Source organism: Paroedura picta, chromosome 1, assembly GCF_049243985.1.
Source record: "Paroedura picta isolate Pp20150507F chromosome 1, Ppicta_v3.0, whole genome shotgun sequence".
NCBI classification, from domain to species: domain Eukaryota; kingdom Metazoa; phylum Chordata; class Lepidosauria; order Squamata; family Gekkonidae; genus Paroedura; species Paroedura picta.
The window spans coordinates 100820697-100838946 of NC_135369.1; the positions used below are offsets into that span (position 1 = coordinate 100820697).

An 18250-nucleotide genomic window follows, 5' to 3' on the forward strand; every position below is an offset into this window, starting at 1 on the left:
CAGATACTCAAGCTATACAATAATTAAATTATTAATACAATAATTAATAATTAATTAATTATTCCACTTGTATCCCACTACTCCCACAATGGCTCATAGCAGCGTTGAGACACTGAGGAAGAAAATACGAAAACAAGATGATTACCTAGGAACCTGTTTTGACTCAGTGCTTTGAATAAACTGGTTAATCACATAGCCGTTGTCAGTTTCTTCTCTGCTGGATTTTGGACTGACAAGTTGTTCTTTACGACCATGTATAAACCCCACATTAAAACCCACCATAAAAACATAAAACCCCTTGCATCTAAAACATAACCAATTCCACACTGCAGTAGCCAGCCTCGGTCTCCCAGCTCAAACAGATGGACGAGACCACATGGGGGGTTAAGGGAGCCATGCCAATCTAATTTGCTCAATGGAGGAAACCCAGTTCTTAACCAACCCGGCCTCAACCAAAGACCCGGCAGAAGAGCTCCATCTTAAAGGCCCTGCGGAACTTTGAAAGCTCCATCAAAGCCCTCAGCTCATCCAGTAGCACATTCCACCAGTTCGGGGACAGTACTGAAAAAGCCCTGACCCAGGTCGAGACCAGGCAAACTTCCCTCTGTCCAGGGGCAACCAGTAAATTAGCTTCTGCAGAGCGAAGGGCATAAGCAGGCAAGTGGTCCCTCAGATAAGCAGGGCCCTGACCACGGATGGCCTTAAAGGTTAGTACTAGAACACTGCACTTGATTCAGACCACAACTGGCAACCAGTGCAGCTGCCTCAGCACAGGCTAGATATGGGCCCTCAAAGATGTATTAGTGAGGACCCAAGCAGCTGCATTTTTTGGGTCAGGGACTAGCGTAGGCCCACAAGTTACAGAATTCCAGTCTGGAGGTGACCATTGCATGTATCACTGTGGCCAAATGTTTTGTGGACAGATAGGGCACTAGAAGCTGTGTTTGGCACAGATGGAAGAAAGCTGTGACCTGGGCCCCTATAGATAAGGAGTCCCAGATCACTCCCAAATTACTTACTGATGGCACGGTATTAAGCCAAGGTGGGTGGGCACACTTTTATTATTTTTATACTTATTCTTAATATTCATGAGTAACAATTCTGTACTGATTTGTGATATTTTAATTTTGCTAATTTTTACTGTTTGTTATACAAGTTTACTGTTTTGGTCCTTATATGGGTATCATTTATATAGGTCAAATAACTGAATAAGTTTGACTGACAAGGTATAAAATCAATCTCTAGTTTTCATCAATCAATCTGAATACACCAAAGCAGCTACAACCTAGGGAGAACTATTTAATTGCATTTTGAGTTCCCTATTTTGTCTTTGCAATCCATGCACATTCATGCAGATAACAGGCCAAATTTCATGCTGTGAACTTTGAAATGAAAAGTACTTTGCATAAGCACATTACATTTCACATCAAAAGTGGTGAACCTGGTTTTACTAAACTGGTTTGTTTATAAGTATGAATAATAATTTGAATAATTCTCAAACCAAAATGTTTTAAAACAGTGCTGCTGCATTCTAAAATCAAAAGCTATATAATACACCTAATTATACACCTTTCTGATTTTATGCTATAGGATTCTTAGTCTTCACTTCTTACTATCAATTATCAAAGCACATTGCTATAATGTTAACCCTTCAGCACATTTTACATTCAAATTTTTCTTAAGACTCTCCCCCACTTCTTTTTCATCGTAGTCTTCAAATCAGAAGTTTGGATTATAGTGTTTTGCTTGGTGTCACTTATTTCTGCTTCAGGAAACTAGAAGCTCAGATTCTCCAACCCCCTATGGTTTTCCCAGCCACATACTTGAGAGCAGTTCACATTCCTTCAAGGAAGCCTTCGGTGTTAAATGAATTCAGTGGTTACAGGGCTTTGGAAAGTGCCAGAATTGACAATGAGATGTGGTAGTTCAAGCAGCTTGGGGCAAAAAGGGGGGGGGGAGCCTTTTAGAAAGAAACCTTTCTTTCTGTTGAACTCAACAAAAACAGCTAGAAGAAATACTGTCTTAAAATATGCATATTTTATTACTCTGAGGAAGACAGGCTATACTTGCCGTCCAACTCACACAAACATATACATACACACACCCCTCTCCACGTGGGGACTGGGACTAACACCTGATCTTGAAAATTAAACCAATGCTTACATCCCAAAACAGGGTGATATAAGCTCACACAACACTGAAACACATTATGTCCATGACTGAGGGTCAAACTATATATCACTGAGATTGCATTCCCAATATATGATTTAGCATCAGAAAGCAGCTTCTGGGAGTGCAGACAGAAAATACTATAAATCTTGTCTATTAGGGTCAAGGGAATAGCACCAAGAGCACAGTACTTTCCTCTTGTGTCATGACCCTAGTCCATATCAGGCCTTTCCTTGACTGTCCTTACATATCTGAGAATCTGATATCCTTGCTTCTTCAACAGTAAAAAGCAATGCATTTGCATTGGATGGACAGGGCACATATTAGAATATGGAACTGTGAAGCACAAACAGCAGCTAGCAGAACTCTTAAGATAAAGAAGATGAACGAGAGTAGATGGGGCAGGCTTATATTTATACTAAATACATAAGGACATTGCAAAAGTATGCAACTGAACCAAAAAGCATGCTGTGGGAGGAAGCATGGCAACGGAAAATGAAAAGGTTTGTAAAGCCAGGTATATGAAATCACTGTACTTCTAAAGGCATGACCATTTCCTTAAAAATAACACTTCTGCATAGGAAAACCACGTATACCATGAACACCCTTGCTGAATGCAGCGTATCCTCACTTAGAGTCTCCAGTACAAAGAAAGGTACGCAGGTATTCACCCCATAAAGACAACAGAACACAGAAGATTTGTGTGCATGAAAATATTACTGAACACTAAGCTTCCATTTATGAAACAGTACATGTACATGCAGTGACACTAGATGGTAGTTACTGTCCTTGTTATCGTGAGTTCTTGTGTCTATCAACTTTCAACTGAACTCTTGTAACGCTCTTCAAAGTTATTTGTAGCCAGTTTGTCCAAGCTTAATGTCAGTTAACTTTCCAGCAATCCCCTAACTCTGATACTTTGTTTTCTGGCCTTCATTTTACCACTGGGACTGGCTTCAACAACCACAGTGATTTATTTTTGTGGTTAGGCTGAGGGTGACCTGTAGGACATTCCTCCTCCTCCCTCCCTCCATCTCTCTCTCTCAAACACACACGCACGTTCTTCCACCCCTCAGCTGCGAAGTCCCCACATGGATACTAACAACAGTGCAACTGAACAAGGACCCAGCTGCTCTTACTAAATAAAATGGGTTCATTTAGCCTGATAAAAACTGGAGGGGAGGAGGGAGAATTGACAGTTTCGAAACATTTAAACGCATACAAGGAAGAAGGCAGGGAATATATTATACCTACCAAAAGCTGAACACAGGTATAAATAAGACCGCTATCTAAATTAATGGGGGGAGGTGTCAATAAAACATAGTGCCTGAGAACATTATACAGCATTTTCAGGCATAGTGAAGATTTTAGGTGTACCCATCAGTATACTGTCTTCCCTTCTTACTTTCACACATTTATGGGTGAACTGTGAATTCCTGAAGATAAGACTCTGCATCACCAGAAAGTATAAGGAAATGATTGAGAGGCCAGGTCACTAATATAATCCCGAGTTCCACTCTTAAGGCTTCCTTATATTTACTACAGTACAGCCAAAGAATTCACCAACTTGCCAACTTGGGACACATAACTGCTTGATCAGCCATAATGTCCTGTCAAACTGGAAAAGATCACGTTACCACTTTCCCTGGCACCTGAAAGGGTGCAAGGAGGGATGTGAGAATATTCTCCCCCAAATTCACCTGGCCCACAGACTTGCACAAGACTACAGTCCCTGATTGCATTTGCCACATTCAGGAGACTGGGGAGAGACGAGGGCCATCAGTCCAACGTTTAAGGCTCCCCTCCCCCCCCCGCTTCCGCCAAGAGCAGCCAGAAAGGCAGCGAAAGTGGTCGTCGACACCCCCCCCCCCCGCTCCCGCTCGGGCCCGTGGAGGAAGCGCTGTCCTCTGTCCTAGACGGAGGCGGCTGGTGGCTGGGAACCCGGGAGCTGCATGTGCGAGCCCAGCAGGCGCCCCGGGGCTCGTCCGGCTCCCGCGGCCGGGGAGGCAGCGGCAGCCTCGCGCCTTACCCAGATAGTGCCTCAGGTCCAGCAGAAAGTGAGGGGGGCCCCCGTTGAGCTGGTAGAAGAGGGAGCCGAGGCAGAAGAAGAGCAGGACGGCCATGCAGAAGCTGTAGTCGCGGAGGGAGAGGAAAGGCAGCAGCGAGAGGGGCCGCCGCCGCCGCCAGCCTGCCCCCGGGCCGGGACCCGCCGCCGCCGCCGCCGCCGCCGCGGGGGCCCCATGGTGGAGCCGGGGCTCCGGGCAAACCGCGCTGTGGGGAGGCGGCGGCTGCTGCTTCTTCTTCATCGTCTTCGCTTCCTCCGCCGCCGCCTCTTGCTCACACAGCCCGCCGGCGAGAAAGCATCCTCCATCCGCCTGCCCCTGCCCGGCGCTCAATCGGGGGAAAGTTCGCCGGGAGCTCAGGCGGCTTCCCTTCTGCCCACTGACGGCGTCCTCCGTGGCCCGGCCGCCTCTAGGCGCGGGGGGAGCCGGTCGCCATCCCCCTTGGCGGCTCCGTGGCAGGGCTGCCTTTCTTCCTCCTCCTCCTCCTCCGCCGCCGCCGCCGCCGCTTTCTCGCTCCCTCCAGCGTCTCGCTTCGGTGTCAGGTTACAGCTCATGCACGGCGGGCCGGTGCTCGCAACTAGCGGCAAAAAGTTGTTTGCGTCTCTCGCTCTCGGCCCCGCCACCATCTTCGCCGCCGCCGCCGCCGTCCGCCCTGCCCCGCCCCGCCGCTGCCGCCGCCCGCCACTCCAGCGACCCCTGGGGGCCGCCTCGCCTGCCCGCCCGCCCGCCCGCCCAAGCGCGCTCCCCTCGGCGCCCCGCCGAAGCGGCCAGGCTGTGGGCCGAGCAGCCCCGGCCGACGGCTGGCCGCGAAGCTCTTGACCAGCGCCCTTCTTTCTCCCCCCCCCCCCCGGCCTGCCTTGACCCGTCCCCCCCCCCCAGTCGCCATTCGACAGGGAGGGCGCCTTCGGCTTTCTGCTTCCCGTCACCGCCTTGTTCTCCACGATGCTTTGCAGAACCCCCGAGAGAGACGGAATGAGTCCCGGGCGGCACCCCCCAAGGCTCCGTGGGGTTCACCCGGAGACACTGCAGAGCTCCGTCTTACAACTCACTTGTGGGATTGATCTGACAAGTGGCACTGGAGAACTTGCCTTGAAGCAGAGCTAAGGTTGAATAAGCCTTGGACAGTTTATGGGGACAACCACAATTAAGGACTATGTGTGAAATAATCACAAGACCATATATGATGTTCCCACTTCCAACAGGAAAGCACAAAGGACCAAAATGCACCACATTCATAACTCGCAGGTGACAAAAGCAGAAGACATCCCTAATAATAGTCTCTTCTTTACAAAACGAGAAGGCAAGAATTGTAAATCCCCGGAAAAGGCATGTGAACAGAACATTAACAAAGTGTATTCAAATGACAACACAAGGAGCCGTAGCAAAAGTGGTGGAATCTTTGGAAGTTATTCCACTAGCCCAAGGGGGGCAGAGGAAGTAGTACCCCTGCAGTACCCTTGAAAGCCCTGGGAAGACCAGTTTTATTTGGGAGGAAGAAACTCCACATATGATTTGATATTTACAAAATAGCTGTTTAGAGTTTGAGTTTCTTGTTCATAACATCTATTTCCTCATATCTCATAATTATCATTATTGCAATAATGTGTTTTCACTTTAAAATTCACAGCATTCCCAGTGGTTTTTCATCTGAGCAAATGGAGGCATTCAGTGTAGCAGGCTTTGGGGTTCTTGTTTACTCACCACCTTCTGGTTTGCTTGGAGTACATCTGCCCCAGGGCCATCATGGACAGGTCACACATTATTCAAATGCAACTACTTTGTGCTGGCATTTGCAGGATTCCATCCTGTTCCCAGAAAGCAATGTGACAACAAATCAAGTAATGGGGATCCAATTCTGAACATTCAGCTTGATTATCATTGTATACATGATACTGGAAAACCTACAGATTCAAACAACAAAGCTTCTTCCATTGCCCAAGGCAATTCAGGAAAAGAGACCTTTTTTGTAAGTTTGTTGTTGCTGGGCGATGGGTGGGGGAAGGGGACAGCCATGGCAAAGTAGTGTGATCATGCATGATCACAAAGTACATGTAATCACTTTCTAGCTAGAAGCCTCCAGATGAAGCAGCTGCAGCTGCCCCAACTCACTCTGCCATGCCTCCTACGGACAACTAGAGGGACAAAGGCAAGTCAGCCAAGGAGGACAAGGACCCTCTCAACAAGTTTGGTGACAAAGCCAAAAAGAAGATCACGGGAGGTGATGGTACCACTCTGCTCTGTTTCAGCCTCACTTGGAGTACTGTGTTCAGTTTTGGGCACCACAGTTAAAGAGGGATGTAGACAAACGAGTGTGTCCAGAGGAGTGCAACAAAGATGGTGAGGGGTTTGGAGAGCAAGACGTATGAGGAAAGGTTGGGGGAGCTTGGTCTGTTTAGCCTGGAGAGGAGATGACTGAGAAGGGATCTGATGGCCATCTTCAAGTATTTAAAAGGCTGCCATATAGAGGATGGAAGAGAGTTGTTTGGTGTAGTGGTTAGGAGTGCGGACTTCTAATCTGGTGAGCTGGGTTTGATTCTGTAGTCCCCCACATGTAGCCAGCTGGGTGACCTTGGGCTCTCCAAGCTCCATGAAGATAGGCTGTGGGACTTGGGAATGTTCAGCCTGGAGAAAAGGAGGTTGAGAGGGGACCTGATAGAATCATAGAATCATAGAGTTGGAAGGGGCCATACAGGCCATCTAGTCCAACCCCCTGCTCAACGCAGGATTAGCCCTAAGCATCCTAAAGCATCCAAGAAAAGTGTGTATCCAACCTTTGCTTGAAGACTGCAAGTGAGGGGGAGCTCACCACCTCCTTAGGCAGCCTATTCCACTGCTGAACTACTCTGACAGTGAAAATTTTTTTCCTGATATCTAGCCTATATCGTTGTACTTGAAGTTTAAACCCATTACTGCGTGTCCTCTCCTCTGCAGCCAACAGAAACAGCATCTGCCCTCCTCCAAGTGACAACCTTTCAAATACTTAAAGAGGGCTATCATGTCCTCTCTCAACCTCCTTTTCTCCAGGCTGAACATTCCCAAGTCCCTTAACCTATCTTCATACGGCTTGGTCCCTTGGCCCCAGATCATCTTCGTCGCTCTCCTCTGTACCCTTTCAATTTTATCTACGTCCTACTTGAAGTGAGGCCTCCAGAACTGCACACAGTACTCCAGGTGTGGTCTGACCAGTGCCGTATACAATGGGACTATGACATCCTGTGATTTTGATGTGATGCCTCTGTTGATACAGCCCAAAATGGCATTTGCCTTTTTTACCGCTGCATCACACTGCCTGCTCATTTTTAGTTTACAATCCACAAGTCTCGTTCACACACAGTGTTACCTAGAAGCGTATCCCCCATCCAGTAGGCATGCTTTTCATTTTTCTGACCCAGTTGTAGAACTTTACACTTATCTTTATTAAATTGCATCTTGTTCTCATTTGCCCATTTTTCCGTTGTGTTCAGATCTCGTTGAACTCTGTCTCTATCTTCCGGAGTATTTGCCAGTCCTCCCAATTTGGTGTCATCTGCAAACTTGATGAGTAGTCCCTCCACCCCCTCATCTAGATCATTAATAAATATGTTAAAAAGTACCGGGCCGAGCACCGAGCCCTGAGATACCCCGCTACTCACCTCTTTAAGTATTTGAAAGGTTGCCATTTGGAGGAGGGCAGGATGCTGTTCCCATTGGCTGCAGAGGAAAGGACACACAGTAATGGGTTTAAACTTCAAGTACAACGATATAGGCTAGATATCAGGAAAAAAATTTCACAGTCAGAGTAGTTCAGCAGTGGAATAGGCTGCCTAAGGAGGTGGTGAGCTCCCCCTCACTTGCTGTCTTCAAGCAAAGGTTGGATGCACACTTTTCTTGCATGCTTTAGGATGCTTAGGGCTGATCCTGCGTTGAGCAGGGGGTTGGACTAGATGGCCTGTATGGCCCCTTCCAACTCTGTGATTCTATGATTCTATGAATTTCAAGCAGGCATGTGGAGGGGGAGAAGCACGAAATGGCAGAGAAGAGAGAGACATCAAAAAGGTGTGGAGGGGCCAGAAGGTATTATTATATTTAGCATTACACTATTTTTAACGATGTGTGTAAATGCCCTGAGTCTGCCAGGCAAACAATCTCAGAACATATTAACTATTATACTATTTATTATTCTTATTGAGAAGAGAATAGAACGTTGAATTTTGTCTGTTTGCTTTTCATTCTTTTTAGATTTTTGTATTGCTCCCAGGTTTACGGTTACTTGTTGCATCAGCTATAATGCCCTGATAGCCTAGGCAACCACAGTCCCTTCAGCTCTTGGGAGCTAAGCAAGGTTAGGCCTGTCTAATATTAGGATTTATTTATTTATTTATTTATCATACTTTTATACCGCCCTCCCCGGAGGATGGGAGGCCAGCAAGGAATACTAAGGTTGTGACAGGGAGTTAGGCAATGGCAAATCACCTCTGATCATCTCTTGCCTTGGCAACCCCTATGTGAGCTGTGACTTGAAATGAAAATAAACAAAGTTTTATTGATGGGTTGTTTCATGGAAGTTGATACAATGGAGCATGAATGTTAAGGATATTATGGACTATAACAACACAAATTGAAATGGGGTAAAATGTTTTGTGCTCCTGTCTTTTTACATCTGTTGGCAACCCTATGTAGGGTTTTTTTAAAACTCATTGCCTCTTATATTAATATAATCTTGATTGCAAAGAATTTGGCTCTGCAAGTACAGATATGAATCTGAGTATTCACAAATATTATCTGAAAACCTGTAGAATCTAGATGTCAGAGGCAGAATCTAAATCCTTGTTTTTGACTCATTTATTGTGAACTTTCTTCACTTTTAACATTTCACCATTACATTCCAAGAAGTTCTTTAGAAATTGGGTAGTAATGAAATAAGAAGGAGCTATTTCACATATGTTGATCCTTATATCTCAAATAGAGAATCAAAACACTGAAGTCTCTCTTTTCCAGTATTAGCTGCAGATATACATCTGGAAGAAAATTTCTAGGAAATTGCCCATTAGATGCTGGAAGCAGTTTCAGAATTATGCAGGAATTCTAAAACAAAACAAAAACTTATACCAAATTAAAACACAACGAAGCAATGCAACTAGTATAAACATAAAAGCATGTTTATAGTCCAGTAATATATAAATGCTTTGAAGTAGTAAAACACTGGCACTTTGTTTACCTATAATGCTCATTTAATTGTTTTCTCATTCAGCATCCAAGCCTCCATTTGGTTTATCTTATTTTCATATAACCTCTGTTGAGAATCATGTACTTGGAGCAAGAAGTATTATTTCCTTTAACCATTACCAGATGCTTGACTTGAAAGTTTCAAACTGCAGAGAACTTCTAGAAGTCCAAATCACCCTGTCATCAGGGCTAGATCTGCCCAAAGTGGAATTTGTGTTTTGTAGCATTTGTGAATTTTTAACCGTCTTCAAAACCTCCCGCGCATAGATTTTATTTCTGGTGTAGGTTTTCAAGGAGGCATGCTTCAATCGGACACTCCATGTATTGTGAACATTATTAACCTATAATGTAAACTGATGCTCAGTCCAGGTTACATTGAGGGCCAAATCAGATGTGCACTGGGAGCTTAGCAGACACAGCTCCTAACATTTTTTTTAAATTCACTTCTCAGACACAGGAAATCCAGCTTTGGATTGGAGTGGGGGAGGATTTAACCTCCCCCCCCCTTTTCCAATCCAAATTGTGTGGGACAGAATGTTTTAAATTATCCGTCCCCTGTGGTTCTGATCCAAATTGGGCCTCCACATGCTTGTTAACTGGGGTTTCTCCTGATTACATAGAGCCTTTGGCTGATTTGCCAGCTCTGACCATTGTACAAGAAATGTGATATGTTAGAGGTTTCACCTATAAATTCACAGTGATTTAATCCATAAATCTCTATAATCATCTAGAATTAGGATAGTTAAATAGGCCATCTGCCTTCGTATACTGCTGCCTGATGATCTTGGGCTGATTCTGCACGCTTTGGATGGTGCATTTTCAATGTGCTGTTGTGCAAAACAGGAAAAATCTGCTGCTAAAGTGTATTGAAAGTACATTACCCAATGAGCCATGGTCTTTAGTCTTTTTTCACACCCCTCCCTAGCCTTGGGAGGAAATGGAGGTCACAAGTAGCAGAGACTTGCCAGCATGGCTGCCCATGGCTACAGAATGTCCATCCCTTTCTGCTGCAACGGTTGGCATCTGCAATTTTTTTCTTTTTAGATCCAAATCAAGACTTAAAATTTCAGCTGGCTTTCCAGGCACACTGCAGTTTTACATACCTCCCCTGGGTGATCCAGGCTAGCCAGATCTCAGAAGCAAAGCATCAATACTTGAATAGGAGATCACCAAGCAAGTCCAGGTTTGCTACGCAGAGACAGGCAATGCCGAATCACCATCTCTTGCCTTGAAAATCCTGCAGGACTCTTTAAGCACATGTTTTCTTGGTGATTGTTGTTTTAGTTGCTGGAGTAGTTTTGGCTTAATTGAATTTATGTTTTGTTGGAGATTTTATTTATTATGTATTTTTTTAAATAATTGCATTGTATACTGCTGTGAACTGCTTTGGGTATATCCTTATACAGATGTAGTATACAAATCCATCACCCTGAGATGACTTGGTTTGAGAGGGAGTGGTATATAAATCAAAATAATATAATTATAAATAAATATTTAAAATAAATACATACACATGCTTTCCTACCCATTACACTGTTCCCATGCACCAGCTGGCTGAGGGAAATGTGGCCTTTGATGTAATATATCCATTTGGTATCCTGTAGGTTTAACAAATTAATTATATTAAAAATTGGTGCCCGTGATAAGACCAAATATCTATATTTCTGGTTGAAATACAGCTCAGCTCCAACACCCGTTTTCTAAGGGAAATGCAACACAATGTGTGGTTTCTGTTTTGAAAACTGAGACATCAAAATGAATGTTAGTATAAAAGACTCATGCTTAGTTAGCCTGGATCTGGAAATAAAGACTCAACATGATAGAAGTTCAGTGCAAATCATGTACTTTAAATGGTAGACACACATGCTGTTCCAGTAGCATATTTGTATCAGACTTTAAACCTGCCCCCATAACAAAAGTCTAATACAACTGATTGCATTCTATGTAAAGCAAAACTGGAGGTTTTAAGGCATGAAAGCATATTGGAACTTTTATATGTTGCCTGGGAAACGTCCTAGGACATTCTGTGGTTAACTTAGTGTTCTGTTATATCATACATACTTGATACATGTTTTTGCCTTGTTCAGTACTTAAAGCTATCATTTCTGAATTTATTTTTCTCAGAAAAAACATTCAGCAGGAGATTGTCCCCCCTCCCAGATTTCTCACGTTGCAAATCACATGCTGCATTAAGCATTATAGTGGATCAGCCAAAATATTAAAATACCCAGACCAGAGGATTGACCTTATTGGTTTTTATTCCCCACAGCCACATTTGGAGTCATCAGATTGCATCTTTTCCAATATTAAGCTCAAAAATAAGCTAGAACAGCATCAGTTTCTTTATCTTTTCTTTAACCATTATACAGTTCAAGTTGCACACAGACAACTCATTCCCTTCCTGATTGGCCCTCCATGGGGGAGTGCCACCAATAGGCAGAGAACACTCTCCCAATGAGGGCAAATTTGCAGACAACGCACTCCCTACATGATTGGCCCACCCTGGGGGTGTGCCCTGAATAGGAGAGTATCAAACAAGAAGATAAGGACCGATACTTGCCGTACAATAAATTGCTGCCCAATTGGTTACAAACACTCAGACCCTCACGGCAGGCACATGTACCTGAGAGGTTCCAAGTGGGTTTTCTGGGAGGCAGGAAGAGAGGCAAGAGCAAATAATCTTTAATTTATCTGACAAGGTCTTGTCTGACATGTTTTGAACAAAGGTTTAAGATATGTCCCAGCATATAAATAAAATGCCTTTGACACACGGGTGGAGGTATTCCAAATGACTAGGCTTTTAAAATTGCAGCATCTTTGTGCTAATAGAGATATTGTTGATCGTGAGAAGCTTCCAATTAAATTTAAGTTTATTCCTACCCATGAAGTAGTTGACATCTCTACATTTGAGAGAGTTGTTTTGAGAGATCTCAGGATTATGGAGAAAAAATCCAGCCCAGCCCATTTATATGTTAGTAAGGATGAGTTCGTGGCTCTCAGATCGCTATAGGAGGAGTTGAATATTGTAATAAAACCAGCTAATAAGGGGAGTGGAGTGGTTATGATGAACAAATCTGACTATGATTTTGAAATGTTGAAGCAACTGAATGATGTTAAATATTATAAAAAGGTGGAGTACAGTCGAATTTCTGATATCATGAGAACTATAAGAATTTTGGTGCATGAAGGTTTGAGATTAGATCATATTACTTGAAATGAAGCTCAGTTTCTGGAAAATAAATATCCGTCTATCCTACATATTTATTTAGTATCCAAAATAAAGGGAGGGGGGAACCCAATCTTAAACCCTGGGTCCACCACCTGGCGGAAGAGCTTCATCTAGGCAATGCCACTGGTGAAAGGACTGAAAAGAGTATTGTTTGAATCTGGAGACTTGTTTTGGCATCTTGACCTAGCTGATACACACAGTAAAGAGACAAAAAAACTTTCTAGAACTTTGATTTACTGTATGACAAATGTCGGTCCTTATTTTCTTGTTTGATACTTCATTGGATCACCAGGACTTCTTTTGGGACTTCATGAATAGGGAGAGAGCACACTCTCAATAAGAACAAATTGTGGGGCTTCAGTGTCTTCCTCTTCCTCCTGCTTGCTGGATGGAATAGAAGCCAGTGTCTCTGAAATGCCCTGCTGCTGGTAAGTTGCCTCATCTTCAGCTTCTTCTCAGCCTTCATCTCCCCCAGGCAAGGTAGAGGAAGCCAGCTGCTTCCTTTGCCACCTGTGTTCATCTCAGGTTTTAGCTTTCTGATGGAAAGAAGCACAAACAAGCTGACAAGAATGCAGAGAGAATCAATAAAATGAAATGCCAAGTCAGAATGCAATGAATGTCTTTATTCATTTCGGTCAGTCAAGGGTTCATTAAGGCAGTCTGAGGGCATCAGCAGAAGAAGCAGGTTGTATCCACACCCCAGGCCTCCCAGCCACAAGTTAATATAGGCTGCCAGCAGCCGGTCAGTCCTTACTCTGTGATGACTCAAAGGCTTCTTCAGTCAGCAACTGCCTTGCTAATGTGATGTACCTTTTAGACTCGAACACTCTTCCAGCAAATAGCTGGCATTTCTTAATTGGCTCAGGTGAGCCAGGTGGGCTGACAAGGCAGGGAGCTGCAGCTGGTGGTTAGGCAGAGCACTGAGGAGCTCCTACAATAACTTTGGAATCTGAGCCCTGGTTTGTCTGCAGCTGCATTCCTTCCTGCTGGTTAGAGCTCACTGCCTGTTGAATATCTGGCTGGAGTAAGCTCACATCCAACTGAGGCTCAAGTGAAGCTGGGAGCTCCTAGAAAGGCTTTTCCTCCAAGGAGTCCTTCCTAACAGGACATGGGCTCATAACACCTTCCCATGGCCCTGCAGCTGGCTGTCAGAGCACTCTTTGCTTTCCTCCACCCTCCCTTCCTCATAGAAGCTCAGGGGATCCAGCAGTCTTCCCTGCCTAGCCAGGCTCTTGGGATATATGGGGAGATGGGAAGAGACATCTCTCCATGGCCTTACCTGTCGAGCCTGTTCTTTGGGAGATGTGGGGGGAGGGTGGAAAGGAGACAGCCCACCTCCAATGGCCTTCCCTGTCCAGCCTGCCCTTTGGGAGATGGGGTGGTAGGAAGAAGGCAGCCCACCACTCATGGCCTTACCCTTGAACTTTTGGAAGATATACGGGTGGGTGGGAAAGAGGCAGTCCACCCCTCCCCCGTGGCCATCCTTACCCAGTCTGACCATTGGGAGAAGTGGAGGAGCAGGCAGGAAGGAGGCATCCCCCCTGCTGCCTTCCCTGACTGGGCCAGCCTTTGGGAATTGGGGGGCAGGAAGGTGGCAGCTCACACACACCCCTGCAGCCTCCTCCCTGCTGCCTTCCCTGACTGGGCCAGCCTTTGGGAATTGGGGGGCAGGAAGGTGGCAGCTCACACACACCCCTGCAGCCTCCTCCTGTCCTCCATTTTATATTCCAATGACCCTGTGAGATGGGTAGGTTGTGTGACTGGCCCAAGGTCAAGAGAGCTTCCTTTGCATAACGGGGATCCTAACCTGAATCTCCCAAATCCTACCCCAACACTCTAGCCACTACTCCACAAGGACTCACATTTAGCAGTACTGCTGAGTGCTGTTTCATCCCCTTGCCCCTCCTAACTCCAGTGCACCATCCCTAAGGACCAATCGTGGAAGGATGATTCCAAGGTTTGGAAACAGCAGCAGGAAAGGAGAGAAACATTGGAATAATTATTCCATGTATGGCTCATTAATTTCATCCTGAAATTTGGTCACAAGACCTGAATTTTGTGTTTTAATTGAAATGCCTGTTTTCCATGTTACTAGCAGTCCTTCAAAGAAATAGTCATTATTAATTAGAAGAAGAAGAAGAGTTGGTTCTTATATGCCGCTTGTTTCTACCTGAAGGAGGCTCAAAGCAGCTTACAGTCACCTTCCCTTTCCTCTCCCCACAACAGACACCCTGTGAGGTGAGTGAGGCTGAGAGAGCCCTGATATCACTGCTCGGTCAGAATAGTTTTATCAGCACCATGGCGAGCCCAAGGTCATCCAGCTGGCTGCATGTGGGGGAGTGCAGAATCGAACCTGGAATGCCAGATTAGAAGTCTGCACTCCTAATCACTACACCAAACTTCAGTAAAAGGCAAGTGCAGGTAATGACAAAGTGTATTTATATCCTAGTTCCTCTTCACTGAAAGAGAAATTACAAAACTAATGCAGTTTAAAAAGACTGCACAACGCAGTCCTAAAAAGCTGAGCATCAGGGAGCACTTCCCCAATGCTCAGTTGCTTTTGCAGCTTTCACAGGGAACTGGAAGTTCCCTTTAAATCCCTTCTTTTTGATCAGTCCATGAACCACCATGTACTGACATAAATTGCTTTAAAAGTTCATGAAAGTTCAGGAGACTTCTCTTCCAACAGATCTGTTGGGGAGACATTTAAAACCCCAGCCAATCAGCTGATTCCTAGGATCAGTTGTCAGGGGCTTTCTCAAGTGCCCAAATCAACTAAATCATACTCAAATCAATTCAGGCTTCTTTGATTCAGTTTGTTTAATTTGATGGGATGGGAAAATTGTCTCACATACAGCCTAAAAGCATTGATTTGGCTGTTTTTCAGCTTATTGAAACTGAATTGCCCATCTCTGCCTGGTGGTGAGGGATGCCCGGGGTCTGGGAAGCACTCTAAGTGGGGGTGGTAAGGATGGTGGCGTGGATGCCACCATCCTTGAATTTATGGCCCTGCTGGAGAACTGCTAGTTCCTGGCCAGCCACTTCTTACATAGCATGTGGGCATCTATTTGCTGTGAGAGAAGCAGGCGGAGGGCTGTTGTTGCCAAACTATGACTGTGGTTGCTAAACTACTTCTAATAAATGTAAGAAAGTATTTCAAAGATGTTATAGAAAGATCACAGTTATTGAAAAACAACTCATTTGGTTTCATTAGGGTATACATAATGGATACATTTGAAGAATATTTTTAAAAGCCATGGTCTTTCTTTTAAAAAACTGAATAATCGTTTTTCCTTCTGCCAACAGAATATTCTACAGCAGGGGTCATCAACCCCCGGTTTGCGACCCGTTGCCAGGCCCCGAGAGCCTTGGCAGCAGGCCGCAGCTCCCTCTCCTCGCCCCCCCACAGCGAGAAGCTCGCCAGGCCATGAACAAATCAGCCACTGAAGCGCCCACTGGGGGCCCAAACACACACACGCGGCAGTTTCACACATGCACGCATGAGCAGAGCTGCCAGCAGCGTAAGTGCGCACGTGTGATAGCTCCATGCATGCATGAAACTGCCGCACGTTTGCACGTTTGCGCCCTGGCGGGGGCAAACGCACATGCGTGGCAGCTCACGCATGCGCAATTGTGGGGGCTGCCGCTCATGAGCGGCGCCCCCGGGTCGCTCTCTCCCCCCACCCCTTGGCAGAGGACCGCATCCTAAAAAACATTGCAGACCGCTGTACTACAGCATGATCCTATGCAGAGTTCCTTCAGTATAAGCCCACTGATTTCAATCGGATTTTAGTGCTATGCTTAGTTCAGTTGATTTAGAAGACTGGTTAGGATGACACTTTTGGAGCACAACTACACACATTAATTTCTTACCTAGGTTATAAAATATTTCCCTTAGGATTCGCTTCTATCAAACTAGCCTTTATACCAGTGGTCCCCAACCCCTGGTCCGGGGACCGGTACTGGTCCGTAGATCAGTCGGTACCGAGCTGCAGCTCCTCCTCGTCCTCCTCCCAGCTGCTGCCTCAGGGGCTGCCCTGCCACTCTGCCACTGGCTCACCTTTGGTACTCTCCAGCGGCCACCATGGCTGGGGCTCCCCCTTGGCTTGGCACTGCGCAGCTGCTGCTGGCAGTGCTCCCCAGCAGGCAGCAGAAAGTCAGGGGCACCAGCAGGAAAGCAAGTGGAGCAGGGGCTCAGACGGTGGCGACATCCCTTGGCAAAAGACTACCCCCCCCCAGCCTCAGTACAATTGTTGACCAGTCCCCAGTGATAAAAAGGTTGGGGACCACTGCTTTATACCACAGAATGGGAAATTACAAAGAACAGAAGTCAGGAGTATAATAAATCAGCCAGAACTATTATCCCAATTCAATTAACTAACCATTGTCCTAATTCGATCGACGTCCAAATTCACCATTATTAAAGAAAACAATACAATAAATATTAAACTACCAGAATACTCTCTGGGTATGAAACAAGCAACATTGGATATAAAAGGTGTATTATATATGTTTTTTGAAACATTCCATTTGTGTAGATTCTGTGCAGGCTCAGCACGACTTAGTTTCACTTGTTCCTCTTCCGTGGTTAAAAAAGAAAAGTATATAACAGATGCCCATTTCCAGTCTTATACGTCATGAACTCAAGGTCAGAACAATTGTGTCTTCCCCTGCCCCTCACCAAACTTGGTCAAAACGTAATGCTAAGTTGCAAATTGGTGTATTCTAGGTGCTGAAAGTTGGAAATGCTCAAACTAATAAGTGGATGGAATAAACAATAATCTGTTAACTGTAAAGTGTGTATGTCTCTTCCCTCATCACAGAATTCTGGGATCTGTACTTCTTACCAAGACTCACACTAGCTAAACAAGCTTCAGCATCTTTCCAAAATATGGTCCCTCTAGCTTACAATGAGACATATTGTCCTCCCAGTTCTGGTATGGCTTTTAATGAGTTTCTGCCTCATAGTTTGCTGTGCACATTCCAAGAGGATCCAGGGCATAATCTGCAACCATCATACAAAAGGCTGCTTAGCAGTTTTAACATTTTTCACCTGAATTCCTGGATGAAAAACTTAGAACTTCTTATTTACTGTCATGGGGCCTTTCCCTATGATTTAGTTGTTACATTGCATCATTACAGGATGCATCACATTGCATCTTTATTTTAGCTATGAAAATTGAAAGAAGATGCTGTACTTTATGCTGACATTTTAATCAGAAAGATGTACTACTCTTTTGGACAGTGCTGATTCGTAAAATGTGTGATTACATCATTTGCAGAGCCTGACATGTCGGGATAATTGGCTAATTTATTACACATTTCTGGGTCATTGGTTTTCCTATGGAAGAACAAAATTAGAATCAAACTATCATCTGTTATTTCCCTCCAATCATTCATTTTGTCTGTCATAGAAGTACTCCTTTAGTCATTTTCTAATTCACATTTTCTTTTCACTGGGAGTAAAATCTTTATTATATAGCTCAAATTGCCACAGGCCTTTGAGCTGGACCCAGAGCTATTTTGTTGAGCCATGACTGCCAATTTTATTTTTGATAATTTGCAAGAATATGTCTAGACAAAT

General features: G+C 44.9%; 1 protein-coding gene across 1 annotated transcript in view; it reads right to left on the reverse strand.

Annotated features, from left to right (window-relative positions):
- UST (uronyl 2-sulfotransferase) overlaps positions 1-4882 on the reverse strand; it is a 186811-nt gene extending 181929 nt beyond the window's left edge. The window contains exon 1 of the mRNA XM_077350321.1: positions 4199-4882. Coding sequence (XP_077206436.1) covers positions 4199-4475 — 277 coding nt within the window. The 5' untranslated portion in view covers positions 4476-4882. The remainder of the gene's footprint in view (positions 1-4198) is intronic.
- Between the last annotated feature and the right edge of the window lie 13368 nt (positions 4883-18250).